The 27587-nt window shown below is 38.9% G+C and overlaps 6 protein-coding genes and 1 long non-coding RNA gene across 10 annotated transcripts in view; 5 read left to right on the forward strand and 2 right to left on the reverse strand.

The window, feature by feature from the left end:
• The first annotated feature begins 1824 nt into the window (after nucleotides 1–1824).
• Nucleotides 1825–2912, forward strand: LOC135437781 (uncharacterized). The gene is made up of 2 exons (XM_064695845.1): nucleotides 1825–2135; nucleotides 2203–2912. Exons 1-2 carry the CDS (start codon nucleotides 2099–2101, stop codon nucleotides 2733–2735), a joined length of 570 nt encoding a protein of 189 aa, XP_064551915.1. The 5' UTR covers nucleotides 1825–2098; the 3' UTR covers nucleotides 2736–2912.
• Nucleotides 2913–3065: 153 nt separating this feature from the next.
• On the forward strand, nucleotides 3066–4809 carry LOC135437779 (uncharacterized). Its single transcript, XM_064695842.1, has 3 exons — nucleotides 3066–3319; nucleotides 3387–4216; nucleotides 4273–4809. The coding sequence occupies exons 1-2, from the start codon at nucleotides 3283–3285 to the stop codon at nucleotides 3911–3913; spliced, it is 564 nt and encodes a 187-aa protein (XP_064551912.1). The 5' UTR covers nucleotides 3066–3282; the 3' UTR covers nucleotides 3914–4216; nucleotides 4273–4809.
• Nucleotides 4810–7129: 2320 nt separating this feature from the next.
• Nucleotides 7130–11437, reverse strand: Lap1. 2 transcript variants are annotated; one of them, XM_064695790.1, is made up of 6 exons: nucleotides 11069–11437; nucleotides 10737–10931; nucleotides 10538–10673; nucleotides 10182–10471; nucleotides 8250–10124; nucleotides 7130–8190 (listed from the first exon to the last, which is right to left on the reverse strand). In XM_064695790.1, the coding sequence occupies exons 2-6, from the start codon at nucleotides 10890–10892 to the stop codon at nucleotides 8014–8016; spliced, it is 2634 nt and encodes an 877-aa protein (XP_064551860.1). In that variant the 5' UTR covers nucleotides 10893–10931; nucleotides 11069–11437; the 3' UTR covers nucleotides 7130–8013. The 2 variants fall into 2 exon arrangements, with proteins under 2 accessions (XP_064551860.1, XP_064551859.1); XM_064695789.1 differs by having other exon boundaries at nucleotides 10737–10988.
• Nucleotides 11438–12904: 1467 nt separating this feature from the next.
• LOC135437774 (uncharacterized) lies at nucleotides 12905–13763 on the reverse strand. Of its 3 annotated transcripts, none has more exons than XR_010437749.1 (3): nucleotides 13398–13763; nucleotides 13121–13294; nucleotides 12905–13069 (listed from the first exon to the last, which is right to left on the reverse strand). It is a non-coding gene; the product is annotated as an uncharacterized LOC135437774 (long non-coding RNA). The 3 variants fall into 3 exon arrangements; XR_010437748.1 differs by having other exon boundaries at nucleotides 12905–13081; nucleotides 13121–13329; XR_010437747.1 differs by having other exon boundaries at nucleotides 13121–13329; nucleotides 13398–13760.
• Nucleotides 13764–13877: 114 nt separating this feature from the next.
• ADPS (alkyldihydroxyacetonephosphate synthase) lies at nucleotides 13878–18235 on the forward strand. The gene is made up of 5 exons (XM_064695838.1): nucleotides 13878–14486; nucleotides 14561–14647; nucleotides 15139–16327; nucleotides 17478–17582; nucleotides 17653–18235. The coding sequence occupies exons 1-5, from the start codon at nucleotides 14368–14370 to the stop codon at nucleotides 18064–18066; spliced, it is 1914 nt and encodes a 637-aa protein (XP_064551908.1). The 5' UTR covers nucleotides 13878–14367; the 3' UTR covers nucleotides 18067–18235.
• A 3083-nt stretch (nucleotides 18236–21318) lies between these two features.
• Nucleotides 21319–24570, forward strand: LOC135437850 (serum response factor homolog A-like). Its single transcript, XM_064695925.1, has 2 exons — nucleotides 21319–21374; nucleotides 24327–24570. Exons 1-2 carry the CDS (start codon nucleotides 21319–21321, stop codon nucleotides 24568–24570), a joined length of 300 nt encoding a protein of 99 aa, XP_064551995.1.
• Kank (kank) overlaps nucleotides 22204–27587 on the forward strand; it is a 40154-nt gene continuing 34770 nt past the window's right edge. The window contains exons 1-2 of the mRNA XM_064696051.1: nucleotides 22204–22349; nucleotides 24327–24765. Coding sequence (XP_064552121.1) covers nucleotides 24764–24765 — 2 coding nt within the window. The 5' untranslated portion in view covers nucleotides 22204–22349; nucleotides 24327–24763. The remainder of the gene's footprint in view (nucleotides 22350–24326; nucleotides 24766–27587) is intronic.

Genomic DNA, 27587 nt, shown 5'->3' on the forward strand with positions numbered 1-27587 from the left:
GCACAGAGAAGCTCCCTCGATACATTTTTGCCCTGAGACCCAAATGGGGTACAATGTGAACTGTCAGTTCCTGAAGAAATTAGCACTAGTTCCTTATATACATCGAGTTAGACGATGTCACTCTAGATATTCAACACGCACTAAGAACATGGATTCATATAGACAGAGTATAGATTTAATTTCTAATTATTTATTATTTAATTTCTGTAAATAAATATTAACTTAGCTGGCTCGAGGTTCGGGGTTTAACATATTCAAATAAAAAAGAAGAAAACAATTTTGTTTTAATATATATTTCTTTTCCGATATATTTCTGTAAATATTTACTCCTAGAGCATACAAATTATATTTTAAAAAATAATCACTAATAAGACTTAGAACATTCTTGAATAAATATGCTTCAAGTTGTTTGTGCTTAATTTATGGAAATTTAAGTATTTATTAATATTTTTCAATAAACATTAATTAATTTACTTAATATTCTTTACTTTAATACAAATTTCTGTACACTTTTTCCTTTTAAAAATTGTTGTATTCTGTTTATTCTTAAGGCTTTTAATTTTTCTATGCTTTTGTACTAAATAATAAGGTTGACATTCGATCGATTATTAATAAATAGTATATAGAAGTGTTAATAAATAACAGTCTTAAGCTATTTGAATTCAATTAATGGAAATAAAATTATATATACATTTACATTTATACAATAAGCTAAAAATCCTAGAAGCTACATTTTTTACCACAATCATCAAATTAAATTTTTTATAAAATACTCAGTACATTCCTATGTAAAAGACCTCAAATCTAACTGCGCTTAATTAATTGCAATTTATGTATTTATAAATTAAAGTACTTAACACAGTGCTAAGTCAAATTCCTTAAAGTAATACTTGTTTCATTAATACTAATAAGATCGCCGTTAAAATTTCATGAACTTGATTTGTTTCACATGTTTGGATATCCATAGTTAATTTCGGGTAAAATGTAGACCCCGCGCGTATGTGATTGGCTGAAATGTAATTTTTTTATATATTGGCAAAAAGCTATACCAGACCAGAAGATAACACACACCCCCATAGATTCATTTTACTAGTTTGTTGTCTTTGACAAAAGTTAAAAAACAAATATAAACTCAATATATATTAATGCTTAAATAAATAACTATTATTTTGTAGTTCTAAGTCATTTGCAAGTTCTCAGCACAGCCTTGACTCTGATTATTTATTATTGATCTTATTATATTTCCTGTGCTGAAGCTGCATGCAGCACAGAAACTGATGTATACGCGCATCCTGTTCCGAGAGGTAACCGGAGACTATTCTGTAAATACGCCCCTCGATTCTACTGAATTCCTGACTGTTGTTATGCTTCGATTTTAAGGATACTTCCATTGTATTCTCTGAGATCCAGTTTTCCTTGCCTAGTTTCTGTTTGACCGTCCGCAACAGGGACTGGGAATCATTTGTACGCACCCAAAACATGCACCCGTTGACGGGTTGGTTGCACTGGAAGTAAATATGTCGTGTTTCATTGTTTATCTGAATGCTCTCGGCTCCGAAGGAATCTACAGAGCGCTCCTCACTCCTCGTATCCACGGCATTATCCAAGATAAGTTGCGCCAAACGTTTTTTACAGTCTGCATGCAAGTTAGCTCGATCACGTTTCGGTGCGTTTCTCTTGATGGAGGAATACTCTTGTGGATCGCCTATAGCCAAGACCTCTGATTTTTTTTTTTGATTAGCTTCTGTTACAATTTCCATTGTTTGTTGGTTCTCTCTTTTAATAAACTTCAGGGGCGACAATTAAGTGATAAATACAGCTGATAGTCTGAACTGTCGAACTGACTCATTGAAACTCACGAAAAGTTTCATGATTATATTTGCATTTTAGCCGAAATACAATTTGCACGTAAACAAAAATACAAACATACACAACTTAAAGCTTTCAAGGAGCTTTTTGCCCAACATTTTCGTTATTATAAAAGTGGCGCAATCGAAAGAGCTTTTTGCCAATCACAGAGTTCGTCTTCAAGCTAGAGTCAGCTGTGTTGGATCCGTAGCTTGCGTACTGCAAAATAAGTAAATAAATAAAGAAAAACATGGAAAAAGATAATGCGGAAACTAAAAAGGAGGAAGGTAAATTTAGCGTTTCAATTAAACAAAAGGTTTTTTTTTAATTTTTGCAATACATACGTTTTTCCAGAAGTCGCCACAATCACGTCCAAGACAAAAGTCTTGGCTATTGGAGACGAGGATGAGGAATACCCCAAAAACAAGCAGCTGCCAGCAAAATACAACATGAATTTTTTGCGGGAAGATTTCAGAAAACATTTGTGTCTTTTATTAACTGGAAATCGAACACCAATCGACGTTGTCGAAGATTGGAACGCGGTTGGAAGATTTGGAGCGGCGAGCATTAAGGAGGATAATCAACCCAGGCGCTATCATTTTTCTTGTGGGCGCGGTAACAGTTTTTCGACTGGTGAGATTATTTCTGGGCCCGTTTTGAACGCAGCGGAAGCTCTGAATCTAGTTAAGAATCGACTGAAAACGGAAAATTGGATATCATCGAATGTCATAGAAACACCTCTGAAGACAAAAGTGAGTCGTCCCGATAACCCATTCTACGGCTCCGATCAATATATTCAAGGAATTGTTTCGGATGCTCTTGATGCTGAAAAGGTAAAGCTCATTAAATTCTTGCGATACTTACACAGAGAATCTATTCGCAAGTAACAAGACTATTCGAGCATACCCTGTAAATACGTAACTGAACTTTCAGGCAGTGCAGGCGCTGCCCTTACTCTGCTTTGCAGTATTGTAAATAGTTTCTTTGACATATGAAGTAATTTTAAGTTATTTTTTAAATTCTAATTACTTTAATAAAGTATTTTGTATTTTTTTTTTAACAAAGAGCTTTCTTTGTATGGCAAGACCTCCAAATATCCACTAAGTAAGCTAAGCAATATACTGAACTTATTTTAATAGCTTAAATGTCTGCCAAAATTGTTCCATTGTAAGTCTGTCTAAGACTTATTCAGATCCGGCACTTATGTATATGGATGTGTAAGAGCCGGTACGATTGGGAGAACAGCTGTGCAATACGTAAACAGAAACAGAACTTACTACTTGAGCTTTTGTTGAGCTTTTTTGTGAAATGAATGGGATTTCATCATTTGTCAAGAGCTTTTTGCCAATCGCAAAGTAGGTTTTCGAGCAACAGTCAGTTCGTCAGCTGTGCTGGATTTGTTGACTTCGTAAAAGTAAACAAACAAATATAATAATGGAAGAGTTTAATGCAGAAACTGAAAAAGAGACGGGTAATGTAAAAAAAAAAGGGAAGAACAATATTGAACATTTCTATAATGCGTATGTATTTCCAAAAAGTCGCTACAATCACGTGCAAGGCCAAAGTATTGGCAATCGGAGATGAGGAATGCTTCACAAAGAAGCCGCCTTCATTCAAATACAACGTGAATAATTTTCAGGAAGATTTTAGAAAGCATTTTTGTCTGCTATTAACTGGTAGTCGAAAAACTGTAGACGTTGTCGGAGATTGGGACGCGGTTGAAAAATTTGGAGCGGCGAGCATTAAGGAGGATAATCAACCCAGGCGTTATCACTTTTTTCGTCAGAAAGGTAACAGTTATCCAAGAGGTACGATGATATTTGGCCCCACCTTTAATGCAATGGAAGTTATGGCTCTGGTGAGAAAACGACTGAAAGAGGAAAAGTGGATATCAAATAATGTCATAGAAACGCCTCTGAAAACAAAAATTGGTGGCAAAAAATACTACGGCTCCGATCACTACATTAAAGAGGTTGTTTCCGAGGCCCTTGATGTGGAAACAAGGAGGACCTTCAAATTTGTGCAGTATTTACAATATTTACACAGAGAATCTAATCACAAGTAATTATTAACTTAGCATACCCTGTAAAATACAAAGAACAGCTATTGAAAACGTAAACAAAAATAATTGGTGCAAGAGCGCACCTTTAAGCTTTTAAAAAAAGCTTTTGGCAGAGTTGTGAAATTGTCATAAGTATTTCGCGTAGTGCTGCATATAAAAGTGGCGTCAGCTTGGAAGCTTTGCCAATCCAAAAGTTTACGTCAAGCAAATAGTTCGTCAGCTGTGAAACTGAAGCATTTTAATACAGCAATAAAATGATACAAACGGAAACAACTGCGGAAAATGATAATGTAAAAAGCGATACAAGTAAGATACATCTTTTCATGCCGGTAAACACATGTTTAATATTAACATATTTCCAGCTGTGGCGACGTTGACCTCAGAAGCCAAGGTTTTGTCCATTGGCGATCGGAGGCGCAACCTTAGGTCTAAAAAAAAACCTGTGGTTAAGTTTGACAAGAACGTTTTTCTTGACAACTGCAAGAAACATTTTGGACTTCTTCTAATGGAAACTCGTACGCCCATAGAAGTGGATAAGAAGTGGCAACTTCTTGAAATGAAAAAAATCGGGGAAGATAATCAAATCCAACGCTTTCAATTCTATTGTCATTCCAATCGTAGGGATAATGGCTATATGATGTGTGGCCAGACAGTTAATGCCGAGTCAATATTGCACGATATAAGAAAGCGACTACAACAAGAAAACTGGACATCAAAGTATGTTGTAGAAATGCCTCTAAACGAAAAGGGCTGTAAAGGCTATAGGTCTAAGGTTGATCAAATATTTGTTGAGGCCTTTGACGCTGCAAGGTACAGGATGTTTCAGTTTTTGTATTACTTACACAAAGAACATGTTAAAAAAAAGGTAGGAATATGAGAAAATTGCTTTTTCTTTTTTTTTTTAAGTTAATTGTAACAATTGTAACATGTTCATTAGCTTTTAAATGTGATATTTATATGTATATATTATATATTTAAGAAACAAAACCTTAATGTATGCTAAGGTTGTAGAAATGCCTGTAGTTTATATTATTATAGTTTCTAGTTTTTATTTGATATTATCATTGTACATATCGATATCTGAATGTAACACACTATTAATATGTAACAACAGAAGCATTATAAAACTAAAGGAAGGCTGTAACAATTACATATGTAAAAACATGCATAAAACATGAATAAATAGAAAATAAAGTAGTTATTTGTTTTCCAAAACAACTTGCTAATATTCAAATGACAATCAATGTACGAAAACGTGACTATTTTGAATTATTGAGAATCGGGTAGAAGGGCAACATTTATACCTTATTGCTTCTTTTTTATAAGCATTGTAACGGGAAGGAACTTGTTCTGAACATACACACTTACATATAGACGTACATCTATATGAATAAATACATTTTTATAGATACAAACATTAAACTTAGCTGTATTTTATCCAACAAATCGGTTTTTAGTTTTGGTTCTTAGCAGCAATATTTTTGGTAGTCCAAAATAATTTCAAAAAAATGAATAAAGAAGTTCTTGAATAGCTATAAACTTATCTCTAAGCTTTCGCTGAGCTTGCAGTACATTTGTTGTGAAATTAGAAGTATTTCATTATGTTCAGTGTATAAATGCAACGCAAACAAAAGGCTTTTACCAATCCCAAAGTTTGCGCCAAAGAAATAACTAGTCAATTTATACTATAAGTACAATGAAAGAAACCGAAAGAAATCTGAATAACGATAATGCAGAAATAGATACAAGTAAGATGCAGCAAACGTTTTTCTAAACAAACACAAATATTTAAATAAAATTAAAATATATATTATTTGCAGCAGCGGCAACATTGACATTAAACACAAAAGTTTTGGCCATTGGAGGTTGCAAAGAAACTGGACATAAAGGAAAATCTTCTATAAAATATGACAGAAATACTTTTCTTGCCGACTGCACGGCCCATTTCAGTCTACTTTTAATTGGAACTCGAATGCTCACAGCCGTTGTCGATGATTCTTCTGCAACGGAATGGTGTGGTGTTAAACCCATTATGAAGGGAAATCAAACCGTACGATATCAATTTTACTGTCACCGACCTCCAACAGTGCCAGCTTACAATATAGTGTATTCCAAGACATATAGTGCAAGCGCAACAATGCGCGAAATCAGAAAATCGCTGAAAAAGGAACATTGGATATCAAAGTATGAGATAAAAGCTCCTATTAAAACAGTATTTAATACTAGACACTATCATACAGAGGAACACTTTGTTCAATGTATGCTTTTTGGGGCCTGTAATCCTGAAAGCGAAAGAATATTTTCATACCTGATTAATTTACACAAGAAATATGTACAAAATTATCTATAGTTAAATTAATGTAAGTGTAATAAAAAATATTGCTAAGTAATTTTGATGAAGTACTTGATCCTCCAATCAAAAACATTAATTTTAATTCCACTCTACATTTGTATTTTGAAAAAATATGTCAAACTATTCCAGGGTATATTACAGCAAGCATACGTACGCTTTTTTTCTTCAAAGCCTTACTTCTATTTGCGTGCCTTTGTTGACAATTAATTTGCATTGATAATTCCCTGCCAATAGGAACAACACAAAAACCATCCAAAGACTCAGCTAGGAAATTAATCAAAGGAGTTCAGCTGTTAATTATACAATGGGAAAGGCAAAAGACAAGCTTAAGTGAAAAATTGTTGTGTTTATTTAATTATTGATTTCTTTTTTTGCATTTTGTTTCGGTGATTTGTTGTAGCGCGTATAAACAAAATGAATTTTCATATAAAGTGCGATCTTATGCTAGCTGTATTTGTGTGTGTGTGTTAATGTTTGGATCTAATAGATATAGAAATGTCAAACTTTAGCATAATATTCAAATGTTAATCAGCTAAAAAATAATACTGTTCACAACGCCAATGGTATGAGAATTTAACAATTTTTAATAGAAAAATGATTGATGTAGACAATAAATATATAGAATACATATCTTTATGTTCATATAGAATTTATATTGCTGCACCATAACAACTAACATAAACAGCTAATATCTTTGTTTAACCTTAATCTAAGCACATAATCATTTCAATTTGGAACAAATTTGAACAACGCTGGGCGTAAAATAGGCGCTAGTTGTAAATATTGTATATATATGTATATCTAGGCACATATAAATGTGTATATATGTGCTTGTTTTGTAAATGCTGTCTATATGGTACTCGTAATTGTATGTACGTATAATCAACGCTAATTGCACTATTTATTATATTTTCTGTATGTTTGCTATAAATTACACTGGCGGCCAAAAATAAAGGCCCACTTTGAGATTAATATTAAACTAAAAGCAATCGTTTGTTATTCAATATGTTTCATCATTTCATACTTCTTCAGATAAATATATAATAAGTGTATGTTAGTTGGAGTCTACTATCCAGTTATAAATTATACAAATTTGATACAAATAATTATGCTTAATGTTTTCAAGAGTTATAATAAAGTGTAGAACTTTTAATACAGAATAAATAATATTGCTTAATTTTGAATACCAATCAAATACTGGTCCATGTTTCAACAACTTCAAACTGAAACCTAGTTATTAAAAATATTTTAATACAGTCGTGTGTTCAAGTAACAATCTATCGAATAGTTTCAAAGGCGTTTAGAACAATTGCTCGCTCAGCATTTTTTCCGTAAAATACGTTTGCCTTAGCTTACAGTTCGAATACTTAAAATACTTTTTATTTCGCATATAATGAAGAATGTGTTTTAAACCAAACTAAACAGAATACAATTTTTATGAACTCACAAATGATAGATCGAGTATGTACATACATAGCGCTTTTGCTAAGTATTGTAAATGGCAGTTGAAATAGATTCTAACTAAATGAAATGCATCAACTGGAAGCTGGTTATGCTATTTCGTCTGCAACTGTTATTATTACAAGTTTAAGGCGCCAGTGCAAAGGTTGTTTATGGCTTGAAAATGCAGTTGCATATTAGCATGGTTTGCTGATTTATATTAGCGTATTTCAAGTTACTTTAGAAAAATGCGCAAGTCTTCGGTCTCAGTATATAGAGGCATGGGGGGAGTGGGAGACGAAAGGGGCCATCACTTGCGTGACAGCATTATATTTATGACTGTGCCGCAGTTAAGCAGGACACGTTTGGCATCGCTCAGATTGGCATTGGTCAGGTCATAGCCGTCGATCTCCAGCAGCTTATCGTTGAGGCTCAGCAAGCGCGCGGCATTTGAATTTGGCGTGATAGCACTAACAAAGATGCCCACCTAAATGGGAGAGGAATGGTGTCAGAACATTAAATACCCTGTTAAGACGATATAATCACCTGATTAAGCAGCTCGGCAATGTCGAAGCCAATGCTGTTTTCCCATTTGAGGGTCACCTGCTTAACAGTGGGATTTTTGTGCACACCAAAGATCCAGGTTGACTTTTTAGTCCTAGATGTATTGTTGGTGGCCGTGGAATTTAATGAGTTCTGCGATAAGGTATCATCCACATCCTGCAACTGCTGCTGCTCATCTTCAAGCTCAAGCTGCTGCTGCTCCAGCTGCTGCAGTTCAAGTTGCTCCATGTTGATATTGTTCTGGTAGTCCAGTTCATCTGATTGAGCACCAATTGCCGTTGTCTTGAAGTTGCTATTTAGCGCATCCTGGTAGCTGTTGCTCTGCTCGTAGAGCGGCTGTGTTGTTGGCTGATGTTGCTGCTGCTGCTGTTGTTCTTGTTGTTGTTGGTGCTTTCGCTGTCGCATGGACTCGTAGAGCGTGAGATCTTCGGGCGTTTTCTTGGTATACACGCGCGCTATGTGATAGGGCGGCGGTTCCATGCGTGGTGGAGGCGCTGCTGGCTGCTGTTGTAGCGGTTGCAGCTCATAATTCTCTTCTGTTCCATTTGACAAATGCGTAGTAGGCAGCGGCAAGCTGTTGGCATCCACATAGAGTTGCTGGTAGTGCGCCTCGTAGTTGACAAGCGGCAAACCATAATATTCCTGTGTGGCCTGCTGCTGCGCCGGCTGGTAGACACCGTAAATGTGAGCCGCCTCGGGCGCAACGCCATATATTGCACTCGCCGTGGCATGATCCACAGCGTCCTGATTGCTATCACAGAGTGGCATGGCCACTTGGCCGTTTGGCACCACGACACGCGCCTCTCGCACCTCGCTGGACCCCGATGCCGCCGCATTCGCCGCCTGCGCCTGACGCATATACTTGGCCATTTGGCGCAGCTCCTTCGGATACGGCGTGGGTGAACGCATCAAACGCACCGAGCTGCCAGCAGGCAGCTGCTCAGGAGTGGGCGGAGAAGTCACATAGCTGGCGGAGTAGCTCGGAGCGGGCTGCGGTGCGCTGCTGGTGTTAGTGTTGGTGCTGCCCGCACTTAGAATGGTCGCTTCCTCGGCGAAGCATATGCGACGCGATGGGCTCGACGGTTGCTGTGGCTGCTGCTGATGATTCGCGTAGACAAACTCGTATTGGTCCTGGACCTGCTGTTGCTGCTGGGCCTGCATCTTGAATGTCACCTGTGGCAGCATAAAGCACGTGAGCTGCGTCTTGCTGCTGGCATCTAAATACTGAAGTGGCACCAGTGGCTGCGACTGATTGTCGCTAAGCCACAGAGACGTGAGATTTACCAGGCTCAGCATGGAAACAGGCAGGGCATTGATGTAGTTATTAACAACATTAAGCACCTTCAGCTTGGCTAAATGGCCTATATTTTGGGGCAACGCTGAGAGCTGATTGTTGGCCACGCTTAAGACACTCAGTTGACTGCAGCTGCAGAGCTCGTCGGGCAGCTGGCGCAGCTGATTGTCATCGGCGAAGAGGAAGCGCAGTTTGACCAACGATCCAATTGTGCTGGGAAGGCGCATTAGCTTGTTGTGGCTCAGCACCAGCTCCTCCAGCTGCTCCAGGTAGCTTATGCTGTCGGGCAGCTCGCTCAGCCCATTTGACTCACACTTAAACGTGACTAGGGACTTGAGCATGCCCACGCTAAACGGAAATGCTTCCAGATTATTGGAGCAGATTGACAAGACCTCGACGTTACGCCAATTGCTTAGCTCATTGGGCAGTGTGTCCAGCAAATTGCCATTGGCCTCAAAGTGTTGCAGTTCGCGAAGTTTGCCAATGTTGGGCGCAACGCGACGAATTTGATTAAAATCGATCCACAGCTCGCGCAGTGACTTTAGTTCTCCAACGACTTCTGGCTATAATGAGTGCGGAATAAGGCTTGAATGTATGGAAATGAACTATATTACGCTTACCAGCTCGGTGAACTCATTGCCGCCAATATCAAGACGCTGCAGACTAACCAAACGCACCATCGACTTGGGCAGCGTTATGAGATTGTTGAGGCGCACCTCCAAAATTCGCAGGTTGACCAAACGACCAAAGTTTGCAGGCAGAAACTCTAGGTATGTTTCATTTAGCAGCAGCTCCTGCAGCGATATCAGCGATGTAATCGCATCAGGCAGACGTTGCAGGCTGTTGCAGCTAAGATCCAAGTGGGTCAGATGTTTGCACGCCTTAATCTCCTCCGGCACATTGACAATAACTGGAAAGAACAGAAAATTAGGAGTTTATTTTTTAGTAATTATCGTGGCTGGGTGCGGCGACTTACGATTGCGGTTCAGATCGAGGTGTTGCAATTGACGCAGCGAACCAATGGCCTGCGGTATGCTCTCCAGATTGTTGCTGTTCACCTGAAGGATGCGCAATCCCTGGCAGTAAAACAGCTGCGGCGGCAGTGTTTGTAGCTAAAAAGAGGAGGCATATATTAGACATATATTCAATGGGTTTTATATTTAGGTGATACTCACCCGCGCATTACTCAGATGCAGCTCCTCGAGGGTACGTTCGTGTTGCCACACCTCGGGAAAGGCATCCTGGAGCGGTGTATTGCTGTAGTCCAGCTTGTCGATGACCTCTTCACGTTTAAATTTGAAGCAAGGGAAGCATTTGGACAGCAGCGGCATTTTGCCAACGTTTCGTGTGCTTGTGTGTGTTTTATTGCTCTACGTTCGATATTAAGGCACGGCCGTTGTTATTGTTGTTGGTGTAATTATTGTGGGCTACAAAAATATACATAAGCCATATACACACACACATACATACAGAAACAAATAAGCGGTAAGCCAGGCGCATAACTTACCTATGAATCATCGCTGCTTCTGCTGCAGCAGCAGCACAAAGGCAGCGGCCGCATTGAACGCTGCTCCGTTACAATTCATTCGCATTTTGTTGGGCTTGTTATTGTTCCAACACTCGCCCATGCACACACACACTCACACACACGCAATATACGCACAAACACAAACAATAGGAATGCTACGTCTGCTTGGGGCCGCTTGCTTTAGGCAGCCGGCACCTTGCAAACCTATGCGGTTGCCAAGTTACGCTATTTTCGCGTTGTGCCTGTATTTTATGTTTATTTACGCACTCAATTTGGATTTTCTTTAATGTTTTTCGCGTTGAAGATGACAAGTTGCGAGTTGGCAGCAGTCACAGTGCACAGGAATGCAAAGCCACATAAGTATCGATTACTGTGTTTATGGTAATCGATATACACCTGCAATAAGTGCCCACTATCGTGTATATCTTCTAAATGTTATTTATGTGGGCAGGTAATGATGAACTTACACTAATTACATATTGTAACTTATTTGTGTCATTATATAATAGAAAAATGATATGCTACGTTACTATGTTTAAGCCGGCTATTAACTCGGAGCAGTAGTGTTGCTAAGAATATCGGTTACTGTGCAGCTCGGTTATTTTCCGCTAGATGTCGCTAGCGTGCAACCGTTAATATTTAAATTGACAAAAAGCAATATTTATAAGCTATTGTTCAGTGGCTGTAGCTAATCGAATAGTATTTGCTAGTAAATATTTGTTTTTCACTTCCTGGCTGCGTAACGCTTTGCAAATATAGTAAATCACACGTGTCAACAAAGTGTTCAATAATGAAGGAAGTGCAAATTGAGCGTTCCAAGCTCCATTGCAAACACATCAATGCAAGTTTTCGAGCAAGCCGCCAGTAAAAAAAGCGAAAATAAAAGACAAAAACTCAAAACTTTGACCCTCCCTCCCAAATGGACGGCGCTCTAAGCGCAGTGCGAAAATTAAACAAATAGCGTCCACTTTTCGTTTCGTGTTGTGCCCGCCTCACGAATTTACACTTTAAACAATTATAAAATTGTACAGAGATGTGTAAATATGCGCATAATAAACATTGCTTTAGAGTTGTTGTTGGCTTTTGCAAGAGACGAAAATTTACTAACAACTAAACGAGACAACGAAATCGTAAAATGCAATTGGCTTTTTTGGGCTCAGTTTTGTTTTCAATCTCGCGCATTGCAGTTGGGAATTGAAACGTCGTTTTAAAGTTTTATATTTACTATATCGTGAGTCTAGGGAATTTAAGCTAAAATCGTTTTAAAATATTTACGTGCCAGTGTATTAACTTTCTAATCATATTTACATATAACATTTCCTTATGAAAGGCAACTTTCAACTCAATTTTCGAAACTATTTTTAACAGTTTCCCTCACTAAAACAATAGTTGGTTTACTTGTGTTCTCGTTCACAATAGATAAATATGGGTGTCAATTTAAATTTAAAATTAACGAGCAACTGTTACATTTCCCATAACAATAAATTACTTATGCAGTACTACGTATCGAGAATTTCAAATATTTAAGAGGCCGTCGTTTAACAACAGCTCTATGTATTGGATGGCTACACCCCGCTTTATTCACAATTAAAACCACCTGTCGCAGAGTTTTAATTTCATTGACGTAACCGCTCCGCATAAAACATGACTCACACTTGGGAAGAGCTGCGTGTTATACACACCCTGCCTACCAGCTGCCACCCCCTTTTCGGCAAGCCCGTGTTGTGAAACAACCAACCCCCCGCGTAAACAAAAGCACCGACAACACTAAGAGCGAGCGGGTCTTGGAGAGTGCGCGCTAAGTGAGAGAAACGGTTATGTCTGCTAGGCTTGTTTTATTGTGAGTTCGGTAAAATTAAAGAATTTAGTTTCCAGTGCTGTTAAATACGTAAATTACATTCATTCGGTCTGTTTGGTTCAAGTTCTGCATAGCTTTGATCTTCAAGTGCCTACTAATTCTTGTTTCATAGTTCCAACGGCCTAAATAAAATTCTATTCAAGCTTAAATATTCCATTCAATTATATATTTACCTTGAGTTAGTTAGCAGGTATAAAACGGCTTGACATGCCGGCTGTGAATGTTTAGAGGGGCTGCTCCTTGTTACAATTGTGACCTTTTTCTAGCGTTATATTGACCATCTTTTCAACAAGCTCTTGCTAAAATCAAACATTTATTTTCCAAATACATCGTCAAGCCAGTCGTTTCTGCATTACCAATATGCAAGGGGTATTTGATTTTACTATTGTATTTTATGTGTATAATAACGTAATATAAATAATATACTATATACAAATATGTAATGTATACCTTGTTTTAAAGTCCTCAAATAGTTTTTGTGCACATCATTTATACTGTCAATCCTTTGGTTTGTTTTAAACCTTCTTGCTTTTGGATTTAGACTTGCTGCTCTTGGTTCTGCTCTTCTTGGACTCCTTTTCAGCAGGATTCGGAGGTACGGCTGGTGCACCCTCCGGGCTTGTCGGCTCCGATTCGTTGGAAACCGGTGTAGAGGAGTTAGCCGTTTTTTTGGAAGAGCTTCGCTTTTTGCCAGGCATGATTACACTTTATCCAAAGAACACGAAACGGAAATTTACATAAATTTTAAAACTTTTTGGAAAAAAAATTTGGACAGGCCAAATTGAGAGTAGCTCACAAACTGTTAAAATGAAATGAGTTTTATACGAAAACGTAGACGTGCAGTTGAAATTCATCGATTGCTCAGTTTTAATTTTTTTTTTGGTATTCATCTACCGAACATATTTTAGTTTCGTTCCTCAGACGAAACCGTTTCGCAAACGGCCGTCAACCGATTCGCTCTGCCCCATCCCCCAAAGCACAGTGCGTGCCCTGGGGGCTGCTCTCTCTCTCGCGCCGTGGCTCGCTCTCATCGGACCCGGCAGTCGTGGTAGAGATATTGAAACCAAAGCGCGTGCAGCAGCTGCCGCCGAGTTGTTTTTTTAGTGAAATTTCTATTTTAATTTAGTTTTTAGCGCAAAGTACAAGCAAATAGAAATCAAGTATTATGAGCTAACATCTCAATATTTAACCAAACAAATAGCAAATTGAATGTGACTGCATCCCAGTTGCCGCAGCAGGCCAAGTATTTATTTCATCTGACGACAGCAAATCCCAAAGCGAAAAAAAACAACAAACAAATAACAAAACAAATTATCGATTTTTGCGCTCAAAGGGCTGTGCAATATAATTAAATACCAGCCAAAAGTGTGTTTCCTCCATAAGCAAATCGCACAATTACCAAGCTCCACTGTACAACGAGATGGCAGCCAAGCGAAATGCGGTGACCACACAAGTCCCGGAGCCACCCCCGGAGGGTACATCTCTGGCGCTGGACACGCGGCTCTCGCGGCACGTGGAGAGCGTAATACCCAAGAAGCGGTGAGTGTATTTTTGTACATATGGCATATAGTCACAGTTGTCATTCCAACTGATGTTTCACTGTTTCATTTTAGCCAGGAGGCGCTCAAGTGGTACGGCTGGGGCTACAACGATTCCCAGTTCTATGGACAGCAGGGCATCATTTGCTTTAAGGGCGACAAGTAAGTGCTAGAGTCTGCCTTGTGGGCGACTAATCCATACGCTAAGTATCATTATTAATTTAATTAGTAGCTATAAAATTCGGAAGTCATGGGCTTCGTTTCGTCTAAGTTCATACAAATCGGAGCTCTATCTCTGAGTCTCTGTGTAGAGGCTGTTTACACGTTTGAACAGGCTCGATCCGAATGCATATATATTTTTGTTTCTATTTTTAAAACTAACTCTGCAAGTTAAATCCAAACGCTATATTCCTACCTATACAATTCAATTCTTTCAAATCTAATTTCTGAATTGTGTTGCGTTATCTTGAAAAATGATGATATTTAAGATTAAAGATATCAAAAAATGATATGAAATGGAGTTTTGAGCAATGATAAAGGAGTTCGATTCAATCTATTTGATATAGTGATCCGATCCGGCCAACTAAAAAAACTAATATTGAAATTAGTCTTGGCCAATCGATATTTATTGAATTTTTTTATTTCAATTTCAGATACCCGCTAGCCGGCTGTGAATTACCCAATTTCACGAAGTGGGTGAGAAGTAAATTCGATCTGCGCGTGGATCACACCAATGCGTACCCACAGCTGCCGCCGACGTACCCGGCTCCAGTGGAGAATGCGCCCTTCCTGAACGAGCTGCGCGGCTGCACCAAAGTGGAGCACTCCCAGGAGGGCGTCGACCGGCTGGTACGGTGCCACGGCCAGACGCTGAACGACATCTACAGCCTGTGGCACAACAAGTTCCGGCGCATACCGGATCTGGTGGTGTGGCCGCGCTGCCACGACGAGGTGGTGCAGCTGGTGAGGCTGGCGCACAAGCACAATGTGATGCTGTTGCCCTTTGGGGGCGGGACGAGCGTTTCGGGTGCCATCACCTGTCCGCAGGAGGAGCAGCGCATGATTTGTGTTCTGGACACGTCGCAGATGAATCGCCTGCTGTGGCTTAATCGAGAGAATCTCACCGTCTGCTTCGAGTCGGGCGTGGTGGGTCAGGATCTGGAGCGAGTGCTGCGCGAACAGGGTCTCACCGTGGGCCACGAGCCGGACTCGTATGAGTTCAGCACGCTCGGCGGCTGGGTGGCCACGCGCGCCTCCGGCATGAAGAAGAACGTATACGGTAACATCGAGGATCTGGTGGTGCGTGTGCGCATGGTCACGCCGGCAGGCACGCTGGAGCGAGAGTGCAGCGCGCCGCGAGTCAGCTGTGGCCCGGACTTCAATCACATCATACTCGGCTCCGAGGGCACGCTGGGCGTCATCACTGAAGTCGTTCTCAAGGTGCGTCCGCTGCCGCCAGTGCAGCGTTATGGTTCCTTGGTGTTCCCCGACTTCGAGCAGGGCGTGCTCTTTATGCGCGAGGTGGCCCGACGACGCTGCCAGCCCGCCTCGGTCCGTCTCATGGACAACGAGCAGTTCCTATTCGGTCAGGCCCTCAAGCCCGAGAAGAGCTGGCTGGCCAGCTGCCTGGATGCAGTCAAACAGCGCTATGTGACCGTATGGAAGGGCATCGATCTGGCGCACATATGCGCCGCCACGCTGCTCTTCGAGGGCGAACAGAAGGATGTGCAGCGCCAGGAGGCGGTCATCTATGAAATCGCCGCACGCTACAAGGGATTTCCGGCAGGTGGCCAGAACGGCGAGCGCGGCTATTTATTCACCTTTGTCATCGCATACATCAGGGTGAGTGTAGTTTCAGAGCGAATGCAATTCAATTCAATGGGAGGGCTAGAAAATTGACTACTTACAACAGATGCCCATACAAAGGGTAGATACCATAAGCACATATGTATATCTCGTGTATGTCGAGTTTCTCATTGGGATGATATACTCTTTTTGGTCAATCCATAAGCGAATTGAGATATCATGGAATCCCTGATATTAGTAGCGACCGGAAGATTGATGTTGAATGAATGCCAAATTAACGCTTAGCAAGTAAAAAACGGAACGCAAATGCATTTGTTCTTTTATAAATATTTAACCGAAGTCGCTTTTGTCAGTCTTCCAAAGAGCCGCCTTTCCGGCGGTAAATATTATGAAGTAACTGAAAATGTTTGCCAGGTGGTCATTTATTTATAAAGTATGCGAAATGTGTGATGTGAGTTTTATTTATTACAGCGTTAATAGCTGTTTGAAAATACGTGTCAAATTGTTAGCTGTAAAGTTGTCTGTTAATGGATCTTGGGTCTTGACATCTCCGATTCCATTAGGCACATATATAATTTCGATCGGCATCAACAGCCGAGTCCACAAGACTTTGCCTGGGTCTGCCTTTCTAGGGCAGGCTGTATATAGGGTCCGAGTCGGCCTGATCGGCCCACTATATGATGCAGATGCCATTCAGTTTCAAATTATTTTTTAACTGCTAATGATATATTATATAAAATGTAGTCCAAAAAGAAGGTTTTTGTATATAATCACATCGAGAACATTTGACTTTTAGGGTTTTAAATTGTCGGCGTGTTGATTATTGTTCCTTCTTTATTACAATGTTTGATAATAGGCACATGCGTTAATAAATTTTTTTTAAATGTGTTCTGAATGTGCCCACGAAGCTTAAATGAAGGATGCATATAATATTATCTTTATGTATAATATATTATCGCAATAAATATACTTTATATGTATATTTATGCATATATATGTTAATGAATAAAACTATTGCCTGATCAAAACATCTTCTTTGCTAGCCTCAATAAATTTAGCTCGTGTTGAACGAGATCGTTCCAAATAAACTTTTTAGATATTTCTTTATAGTATTGTACAACTTTTACTAGTTTCTTTATAGTTTATAGTTTCTTTATAATATAAAAAACTCTTGCATTCTTTTCAGGACTTTGCACTGCATCAAGGCATTGTGGCTGAATCGTTTGAGACGTCTGTACCCTGGGATCGCTGCAGCTTGCTGTGTCGCTGTGTGAAGCGGCGCGTCGTTTCGGTATGTAGAAAACCCAATTTTCCGAAAATAATCATTTTTAAGCTTTAACTTTGTATTAATTTGGGTGCAGGAATGCGCCAGGCACAACATTTCGCACTACACCATCTCGGCGCGGGTGACGCAGACCTACGATGCGGGGGCGTGCATATACTTTTACTTTGGTTTCCGCTATTTGAACATACCCAATCCGGTGGAGGTATTCGAGGCCATTGAGCACAGTGCACGCGAGGAGATCTTGGCCTGCGGTGGCTCCCTGTCGCATCACCATGGTGTGGGCAAAATACGCAGCCATTGGTATCGCAATGCGGTCACCGAGACGGGCACCTCGCTCTATACCGCTGCCAAGCAGCATCTGGATCCTCGCAACATCTTTGCGGCGGGGAATCTGCTGCCACCGCAGGAACAGTTGCAGCTGGCAGAGAAGCTGGAGAAACCACCGCAGCTGCCAGCAGCAACAGCAGCTGCACTGAAAGCCAAACTCTAGAGCCACTTACTATATACCTATATAATATATATCTATAGAAATACTAGTCTAAATCTAAAATACCTTTAACTGATTTCTAGCTGCTTGGAACCTTGGCAATTTTAGTGGGGCTCATTTTTGTATGGGTGTTACATTTTTGATAAATAAATGGAATATTTGTAAAACCAAATGACTCCGCATTGACACTCTATCCACACATGTCTGGCGGCAGCCTTGACAGTCTGCAGATTGGTTGGCATTGCTCCTCACTCCCTTTGCTGTTGGTGGTCTCCGACTGGGCCTTTTGTCGCCGCCAGACCACAAAATGCAGCTGACTTCAACTCGACTTCAGCTCGACTTTGAGGCTGGTGTCAGTATCGGCGCATAAGCCTTAAGGAAATGGGCATGAGAGTATCTGTAGGCTGTGTAGGGTGCAGGGTACTTGTAGGCGGAGCTTGAAGCTTGTTGAACAACTGACATGCTCTTATGAATTAGTGAGAACATTCAAATTATTTATTTTGTATAAAATAAAATAGTATGTGAGGCGGATTGCAAAGGCTTTCGGCTATATCTAACATTATTTGTATGGGAACAATTTGTAAATTATTTTAATATTTTATTATCATTATAGTAAATGCAGAGGAATATTATGTATTGAATTATTATTTTATTTTTTTATTGTTATTATTATACTTGTACAGGGATATTATGCATATTATTATTATTTTATTATATTATAAAATATACATAATTTTTTTATGGTTATTACGGAGATAAATTGTGAAAATAGGCCCGATGAGGAAGACTAACATTTTCCCCCACCACCCCCTCCAAACATTATAATGTTAATATATCATAGCGGGAAGAGAGAAGTATCGGGATTTTCAATAATTCTGAATGGTCAGAGACCTTGAAATTATCAAAGTTTTTTGCATCAGAAAACCTTTTATAAATAGTTTTCTTTATTTAGTTTCCTGTCATTAGTTATATTTGAATTCAACGTTGGGTTTTTTATCATTTTAAGTTACCAAATGTTTGACAATCAATTAATCAATAACGAAGACTTTCTCTTTTAACTTTAGATACTTTTTAAGGAAACCATTTTCCTCATTGATTAATCGACTGAAAACCGATGATTAATTTAATTAATTGAGAATCTAAAATCATTTTGCAAAATAATAAATTAATTTTTTTTTTTAAACCAATTTTCTGATTAAAATCTGTGCCTGCTGGTCAAAGTTATAAGTCTAAATGCAAATATGATTAATGATCTCCTTATATACAATTCTTTTTTTTTTTTTATTGCCTAAGCAAATTCAATACCAAGTTGAGTGCACATTTCTTGCAGCGACCTGTTTTACTGTACTTCGTTCACACAAGGATTTACAATGTAGCGCCCTGCTGTGTGTGTGCAATCCAGTCGCATGCTCCAACTCCAATTGCGACTCCAACTTGAATCCAATCTGAATGCGCTGTGTGCGTGGCTAGACCAAAATCAAACCAACTGACCGTCGGATCGTCTGATTTTCTGAGCGTCTCATCTGATCATCGCGCTGTCATTTGCGGTTTGCCTTTGCTTAGGCCTTGTGCCTGTCGGCGTTCCCGTTGTTGTTGTTGTTCGAGTCCAGAGATCAAATGTCATCAAGTTGTCAACTTCGTTAGCTTGCCAATGGCAACAACGACAAGAACAACAACAACAACGACTTGCAAATCTCTTTTGGCCAGCTCCTTGCGCTCGTTAATAGGCGAATGGGGCGAATGGGAATGAGGCGCATGCGCAGCCGGCAGCTGCTTATTGATGATCGTCGTCGGACTGTCTTGTCTTGTTACCGTGCCAATGCCAAATGGTAGTTACTCCCCAAAAGAGTTTGAGCACGCACACACAGATACACACAGATACACACACGCACGCATACAAGGTGCTATAAATAAAGATTAAAATCGGAGAAGTGTGCAAAACTTAAACCTGGCCAGGTCTCTCTAAGCCGTTTAAGTTTTATTTTACTTATTTTTTTTTTGGCTGCCAGCCTTTGAAAATTGTCAGCAATTAACCCTTGGGTCAGTCTCTAGTCTTCGGAGTCAGTTTCTCTCTTCTCACTTTGGCATCGTTTGCGGTCCTGTGATTTATGCCATAAAGTGCCTTAAAGTCAAACACAATCAAGTCGGCAAATTTATGGCACCGTCCACAGTCGCAGTCCCGGTTTCTGTTTCAGTCCTGCGCCGAGAGGCACGTTTTCCAGGCCCAGCCGAGAGATACATATTCATTCATACTCATAATGGCCATTCACATTGTGCACTGTCACATTACTCAGCCTCCGGTTCGTTCTGGTACCTTGTGCTGTTTGTTTTGACGAACATCTCCCCGAAACCTTGAAATATGCGCACGTGCAACGCACGTAGACCCCCGGCTCTGTCTACCTGAGTGCCAGGTCAACTCTCATTAGCATAGGTATGCCAGAGAGCGAGCCTTATAGATCCAATATGGAGCGATTTTATTCCTGAGGCAAATTGTGAATTACTGACTTCTATATCTAAAAAGAATTTTGTTTTGTATTTTTCATTTAAAATATTAAAGTCTATATGGGAATGCACATGTAAAACATTTATATATACATTAATATATAAACATGGAAATCTATGAAAAATTAAGGAATTTTATATTTTCGATTTTATTTTGAGAATTTAATATTTTTTGCAATCCATTAATCCGAATTAGGTAATTCAATTTCCAATTATATAACCATTTGAAGGTCTATTAAAGACACTCTTAATTAAGATTTAATAAAGAAGCTGAAATAGTTTTTTTTTTTATATTTAAAAAAGATATTATTATTTATATATTTTAATTTTATTTTTAGTCTTAGCATGTTTATATGTATACATATTTTATTTTTATGATCTTAATAAAATGTTAATTTTATTTTACAAACTGTTAACAACAAATTATACTTAGTTAGAACTTATATATAGGAATTAATAATATATAACTCAATACTGAAAAGCTTTTAAAAAATCTGTTCATTTATTTTCTAAATAGAATATTCAGTGCATCTTCTATACCCTGCACATTCTCTTCAGGGCTCTGGCTGCGTTCTGCGCATGCACCTTCAGTTGAGATCCAAAAGATATTGTTATGAATGCCCCTTTTAAATCTCAGTTTACATATCGTCGCTGCTTTCCCAGTCGAATCCTCGGGCATGCATATCCAGGTATATCTGCTCATTAAGTCCCAACAGGACAACTTTGCAACAGCTGAAAGATCATTCATGAGTCATGTTTCTGCAGCTGGTGTTCTATTACCTGCTTCGTTATGCAAAGGTGTTGAGCTGGTTAGAATCGACTAAAGAATGCCCTGTATGTTATGTTTGCAAAGAATTTCTACTCTTCTTATCTTTTAGTTAGCTAAAATTGTATGCAGTCCGATAGGACTAATTTGCTCTGCTGAATTAATTTAATTTGTTTTAGGTTATTCTAAAATACATCAATTCATTTCATTCATTCATTCATACAAGCAACTTGCATTTAATTTTTTAACGTGTAGTCTGCCTTACTCGCCGTTTCACACGGCGCATGCACAGCCAAACGGGCAAACGGGCAATAACAAGCAATGACAACAACAACAACAAGCCAGTTAACCCATTGAAGCCTACAACACTGGCGCAATACAGCCACAACTGCGCTCTGCCACGGCGCTGCTTACTATGGCAGCGCGCGCCCAAGCTGCGGCTGCGGCTCAGTTGCTGTCGCACCTGGCGCTCAGTTGTGGGCAGCGCGGCAAGCTAACAACAACGGCAAACAAAACGCAAACGCAATCGCGGCGTGCTCAGAATTTTGTTATTGTTTTTTTCGTTCGCTGACTTAGAACTTTATGCGGAGTTCGCCTGGGCGCCGTCGTTAGCGTCGCAACGCGGAACCCGTGAGAGAGCGCATTTTAAGAGATACGAGAACACAAGGAGTCGCCGTATGAGCGGGAGAGAGCGAGGGAGTGAGTGCGTATGTGTATGTGCGTGTGTGTGAGAGATCAAGATCTACTACAGACAGCAGCTAGCTGCAGCTTCTCGTCGCCTGGCTGCAGCAGTTACGATTCGTGCGCGTCGCTTGCAACATCAAATTGTTTTTTCGGTTTCCGTTTCGGTTTCGAATTGTGTTGTGTTGTTGTGTTTTGTTGTGTTGTGTTTTGCTGCGCGTGTGTGTGGGAAAAAATGCAACAAATATGTGTGTCCATTAGCTGGAAACGTTTTGGCGCTTGTAATTGGCGGCAGCTGCTTTTGTTTTGCCTTTAAGAGCAACCAACAGTGAAACAGGTGCGTCGACGCATGAAAACCAATAAAAAAATAAAATAAATTAAAACTAAAAACTAAAAGAATCAAATGCGCATTACAAATGTAGCTGTAAAACGAGTAGAGTTAAGATCAAAATAAATATTAAAAAAAAAAAAACAATTAAATCATTAAAAATGCATTACAAGCTATAATCAAACGGAAATTCTCAGATCTACCATCTCGCAGTCGTCAAACAGTCAGTCAGAACACCTGCAATGACTGGTCAAAATTTACCAGCCACATCATGCATTTATCTTGAAGATGCGCCGCACTTTTGTGATCTGCCCCTAGAGCGTAGCTTCGACTGGTTCCGTACTGACTCATTAAAGCAATTCGTACTAAAAACAAACCCACGCCATTTTAAAGTGTTTTATATCATGTGCTTTTTAGTTTTTTACGACCAGCCCGTAAAGCCAAAATCACAAACCCATAAACTTTTGCTTGGTATGGTTTTGCATCAGAATTTCGTTCATTCTATCTTATTGCCGTCAGGCACTGGACTTGGCCTAAAAGAATTGCCTGAATTGGCCATTCACAGCTGAGCCACCAACGCAAAATACTTGACTCAATGTTTCGGCTTATGGTTTCATTGTGTGGGCTGAATTTGCCTGGCCAACTTACGGACCCAACTATTAACCGGAGAAACCTTGCTTAAATCTTTGTTAATCAAATGCATGATATAAATAAAAACTTTAATTGTTGTAATTGAAACATTTTTCGCATACTTCCACTGAGTGTGGGTTTGCAGTTTGTGGGGTTCTTTTTGACTTGCAGAAAATATGTAGATAAAATATAATAAAATAATAATATGATAATGATAATGCGCATAACAATATGTTTAAATTACAAAAAATTTGCGTTACTATAAAATCATTTCGTATTGTCGTATTTTAAGAATTTTGAATTTTTATTAAGCAAATAAAACGACATAAAGGGACAAAAACTCCATTGCAAAAAAAATATATATATGCAAATTAAAACTTTATTTTGTCTTTTCCCCAAATTCGGAACATGGACTTATTTAGTAGCAAAATGCAGTATAATATATTATTAGCCTCTAAAATCTGGGATATAAAAGTTATAAATATTCTACAGACTGTTTGTTGAATTATCTGAGCTATTTTTCGAGACTACAAGAAATAAAATTTTGATGTAGATATTAAAAGCTTATGAAACTGAAAGCTTACTGGATATAGGTATACCCAAACGATATCCCATTTAATTTCATAAAAAATCTCTTATTGTGTATTTTGTGCGAATGTCAATCATTCAAAAAAAGTTTTTTTTTATATATTTACATGGGTATACAAATTGTGAAGATAAATAATAAATAAATCTTGAAAATATTTGGAATATGTTGTTATTAAATTTTTAATCTGACAGATACATTTAGAGAATAACATACTTCTTTCATCTAAGGAACGTAGAACTTATAAAGTTAAGAATAAAATAAAATAATTTTATAACATGTTTTGGTCTAAGATTCGAGCTATGATTTCATACTAATTAGTAATTAAAAGATTTTGAGTTAAAAATTTTATAGAAATACTAACGTTGAAAATATATTAAATTATATTAGATTGATCAAAACTTTTGAAATAATTTCAAAGAGAATTTTGTCTTAGAGTCTAAATATAAAATATTGTACGTGCTGCTTATTGCACATATGCTAAATTAATATTAGGTTGCTCGTCTATGTTGTTTAATGAAAATGATTTAAGTTTTTTCATGTCTTGAAAGTTATATAACTCCACTGTCAGATGCATGACTTGATGATATTCATGCTCACGTCTTTGAAGTCATATGCAGTCCGTAACCTAAGTAATTTATCTAATAGATACTTGAACTGCTCATCAAGCTGACATAAAACAAATGTTAGGCATAAAGCTGCCTGCTCAGCATAACGAAACATGAGCAGCAATAGCCACAACAATCACTATAACAACTTTACATTTGCAGTGAACTACGGCGACAGCAGCAGCAACAACAACAACAACAACAACAACAACAACAACAGCAGCAGCAGCTGGAGGCAAATGCAGTCAAGGTGCGCTTAATTAACATGCAACTGGCAAGCTACAACAACAACAAGTTAACGACAACAGCACGTCAAAGAGTGCAATCGAAGATATCAAAAGAAACAAAAATTGCCGGTAGGCAGCAGCAACAACAACAGCAACAGCAACGTCGTCGCGCTGTCTAACAAAAGTTCGCCAATCAGTCAAAAGTAAAAGATGAGTTGCCCAGCTGTGGTAAGGCCTTGCCCTGGAGCTGCTAATTAAAGCGCACAAGAGCAACAATTGCAACATCGATAGCAATAGCAGAGACAAAAACCGCGACAACAGCAACAGCAACACCAACAACTGGCAACAGCAACATCAACTGGCAACTGCAACATGTAAGTGGCAACATGGCATTTGACTTTCTTTCAGGCTGCCATCAACAGCAGCAGCAGCAGCAGCAGCAATTGTTGGTGACTTTCTAAGCCAGTTGCCAATTTGGTGCAATGGCAGGCGGCAGTTTTGGCAACTTGCAACTGGCAACTGGCAACTTGCAACTGGTAACAGCCATTGCCAGCTCCCGACAATTGTTTGCCGGGGCACTTGGGGGACCATTGGCGACTGGGTCGCGTGTTTGACACAAATGCCGCGCATAGTTTTGAAGGCGGTTCGGAGCAACTGCGCCTTATGGTCAAAACCAGCAAACAGTTTTATGAACAGACACACAAACACAAGCACACACACACACACACACACATACATAAGTATATACATATAAGTAAGCATCGGCAGATACCGCTTCCTGCGCTGATTGCATTTTAATAAGCCAGCCCGCGTATCTCAGAGATACTTTAGCGGCCGGGCAAAATGTTGCATGTTTGCTTAAGTAGCCGACGTTGAAAACAACAAAAAATAATAAGCAAAAAGGTGGCACGCAAACAATGTGAAGACAAAATGCGGTTTGTTATGTTGGGGAGCGGGGGGGCACGAATCGCGTGCCAATGCCCATACCATGGGTCACAATGGGTTAAGCTGCCACATAAAATATGTTGAAGCTGCAAAAGGTCCACGGGGCAACAAAATAATTTATTAGCAGATTCTGCCAAGATCCTATCTCCATGCACGAAGCCAAAGGAAGCCCAAAGTATAGTACAATGAATAGATATGTTTACTTTTTTTTATTTATTTATAGGTCAAATACTTCGCATAAATAAAACTCTTATCTTATTAGATCCTAGACTTTTTAACTTTTTTCTATAACATTTCGATAAGCTTCTTAAATTTCTTGAAACTTTATGCTTAATATTCTATATAATATTGATTGGGAATAAATGTCTATGAGGTTTTAGAATATCTTCTATAGATGGTAATCATTTCTCTTTCTCATGCGGAAATGATCTTTCGTTTTCTTTTATGCAACATTATTATGTTACCTAATCAAGTCCCAATGCAAAATGAAATAAAATTACAATATTATTTAAAAAATCCAAAACAATGCAAACAATATCATATAAATGCTTCCGGCCCACTGTAGCTCACATTTCATCCCATTGAATGGCGGCGACGGCGGCGACTACTTTGATGCAAAGATCTCAGGCCTTAGTTTCGAGTTGGAGTATTGGTTTTTGTGCTCAGTTATTTGGCAATTTGTCGATCGCACATTACGAGTAAAAGAGTTTTTTTTTTCTTCTGGCGTGTGAGCTGCTTGGCATAGTTTTCAAAAAGTATCTTTTATAAGCTGTGCGGCTGGCGCTGCACATTGCCTGAGTTGCTTAGCTTTTAATAGGCTTAAAGTGGTTGGGCAATGAATGCAGCGGCTCGTCTGTGCGGCCGTTCGCTTATCCATCAGACCATTCACAGGCCATTTGCCACGCCTCGTACAACTGAATTAACAAACAACAGCGAGAACAACAAAAACGACAACAACAACAACAGCGACTGGTGACCCTCAAGCAGGAGTCTTGCCTGAAATGAACTTGGCTAACAAAAAAAACAAACAAACAACCACAAAATCATAAACAAGCAGCCAATAAATGTTCGACAGTGCAAAAAGGCCATAATAATGAAATTAAATAAAACACAAAAAAAACTTTAAGTTTAATGTGAGCAAATTTGTGCGCTAGTCAAGTCACAACAACAGCAACAACAACAATTGCTGCAGCAATTGGCTGCCACTTTTTATGTTGTTTTTTCGTGGCCACTTAATTTTTTGTTAGTGCCAGTCATTAGCCAAAATATGAACACCAAAGCGGCGGCGACTCAGGCACAGTAGTGACTAGTCTGGAGTAAAAACAGCTTTTGCATATTTGTCAGCTACAAATTTATGCGGGTATTACAAGCACAGCAAGTCTGTTGGATAGTGTAGAAAATAGTTAGACTGGGTTAACGCGGTATTCGAGCCCAGTTTGCCCGCCCAATAAGATCATAATGGGTCTATTTTAATGAAGCAGTGCATTGAGCCTTCCGTTCTTCCCAGTACCCAAAATATTGTGAAAGAAGCATCTCGAGACCATTAAAATAAATATAGAAGTGAGGTACGAAGAGGATGTCAAACCATTTTGTCTACTAAGAGACTGTGACATACTGAATTATGAATCATTTTGACCTAATTGAAATAACATTTTCTACGTTGTGTCCGCATGCTGCTAAAAAGTAACATATTTTAAAAGTAGTTTAGGAACTGTTTTTCTACACTGCAATAATTTAGAAATTTATAATCATAAGCTCTAATTTTCTATTAAAATATATATTTCCCATTCTCTTCTTTATAGCATGCCTTTAAAATAAATTGTTTTTTTTTACCGGCTATGAAATATTTTTTACAACAATATTAATATTAATACAAAGATTTAACCGAAAATTGTAGCAGCTGAAATTAAAACGTTTAACATTTATAAATGTAGTTTATTGCAATTATTTAGTATGCCCTTGAAGAATATATTATTAAATGTGTAACGCATAGAAGGAGACATCTCCGACCCCATAAAATATATCAATTCCAGATCAGCATCAACAGCCGAGTCTATATGGCTTTGTTCGTCTGTCCGGCTATCGGCTTCTATGCGAAGTAGTCTCTCAGTTTTAACGCTATTAAGCATACTTTATTCAAAAGAAGGACAGAGAATCGTTCGGCTAGCAATGTATTTTTATCTGAACAACTTTTTGTTGATAAAAATAAAAACCGACTTAAAATTTGATTGCTCTTACCTTATACTTGTTC

This window comes from Drosophila montana, unplaced genomic scaffold (assembly GCF_035044405.1).
Source record: "Drosophila montana isolate Dmon_TW-CO22-7 unplaced genomic scaffold, ASM3504440v1 contig_3833_1, whole genome shotgun sequence".
Lineage (NCBI taxonomy): Eukaryota > Metazoa > Arthropoda > Insecta > Diptera > Drosophilidae > Drosophila > Drosophila montana.

What these genes read in the sequence shown, in the direction of transcription:
- LOC135437781 (XM_064695845.1), top strand. Translation starts at nt 2,099, where the DNA reads ATGGAAAAAGATAATGCGGAAACTAAAAAGGAGGAAG. An exon ending in GGAAACTAAAAAGGAGGAAG is followed by an intron (nt 2,136 to 2,202) that starts GTAAATTTAGCG and finishes ACGTTTTTCCAG; the next exon opens with AAGTCGCCACAATCACGTCC.
- LOC135437779 (XM_064695842.1), top strand. Translation starts at nt 3,283, where the DNA reads ATGGAAGAGTTTAATGCAGAAACTGAAAAAGAGACGG. An exon ending in AGAAACTGAAAAAGAGACGG is followed by an intron (nt 3,320 to 3,386) that starts GTAATGTAAAAA and finishes ATTTCCAAAAAG; the next exon opens with TCGCTACAATCACGTGCAAG.
- Lap1 (XM_064695790.1), bottom strand. Translation starts at nt 10,892, where the DNA reads ATGCCGCTGCTGTCCAAATGCTTCCCTTGCTTCAAATTTAAACGTGAA. An exon ending in CCTCGATCTGAACCGCAATC is followed by an intron (nt 10,472 to 10,537) that starts GTAAGTCGCCGC and finishes TGTTCTTTCCAG; the next exon opens with TTATTGTCAATGTGCCGGAG. An exon ending in TTGCCGAGCTGCTTAATCAG is followed by an intron (nt 8,191 to 8,249) that starts GTGATTATATCG and finishes TCTCCCATTTAG; the next exon opens with GTGGGCATCTTTGTTAGTGC.
- ADPS (XM_064695838.1), top strand. Translation starts at nt 14,368, where the DNA reads ATGGCAGCCAAGCGAAATGCGGTGACCACACAAGTCCCGGAGCCACCC. An exon ending in AGCGTAATACCCAAGAAGCG is followed by an intron (nt 14,487 to 14,560) that starts GTGAGTGTATTT and finishes GTTTCATTTTAG; the next exon opens with CCAGGAGGCGCTCAAGTGGT. An exon ending in ATTTGCTTTAAGGGCGACAA is followed by an intron (nt 14,648 to 15,138) that starts GTAAGTGCTAGA and finishes TTTCAATTTCAG; the next exon opens with ATACCCGCTAGCCGGCTGTG.
- LOC135437850 (XM_064695925.1), top strand. Translation starts at nt 21,319, where the DNA reads ATGTTTCTGCAGCTGGTGTTCTATTACCTGCTTCGTTATGCAAAGGTG. An exon ending in TATGCAAAGGTGTTGAGCTG is followed by an intron (nt 21,375 to 24,326) that starts GTTAGAATCGAC and finishes TTACATTTGCAG; the next exon opens with TGAACTACGGCGACAGCAGC.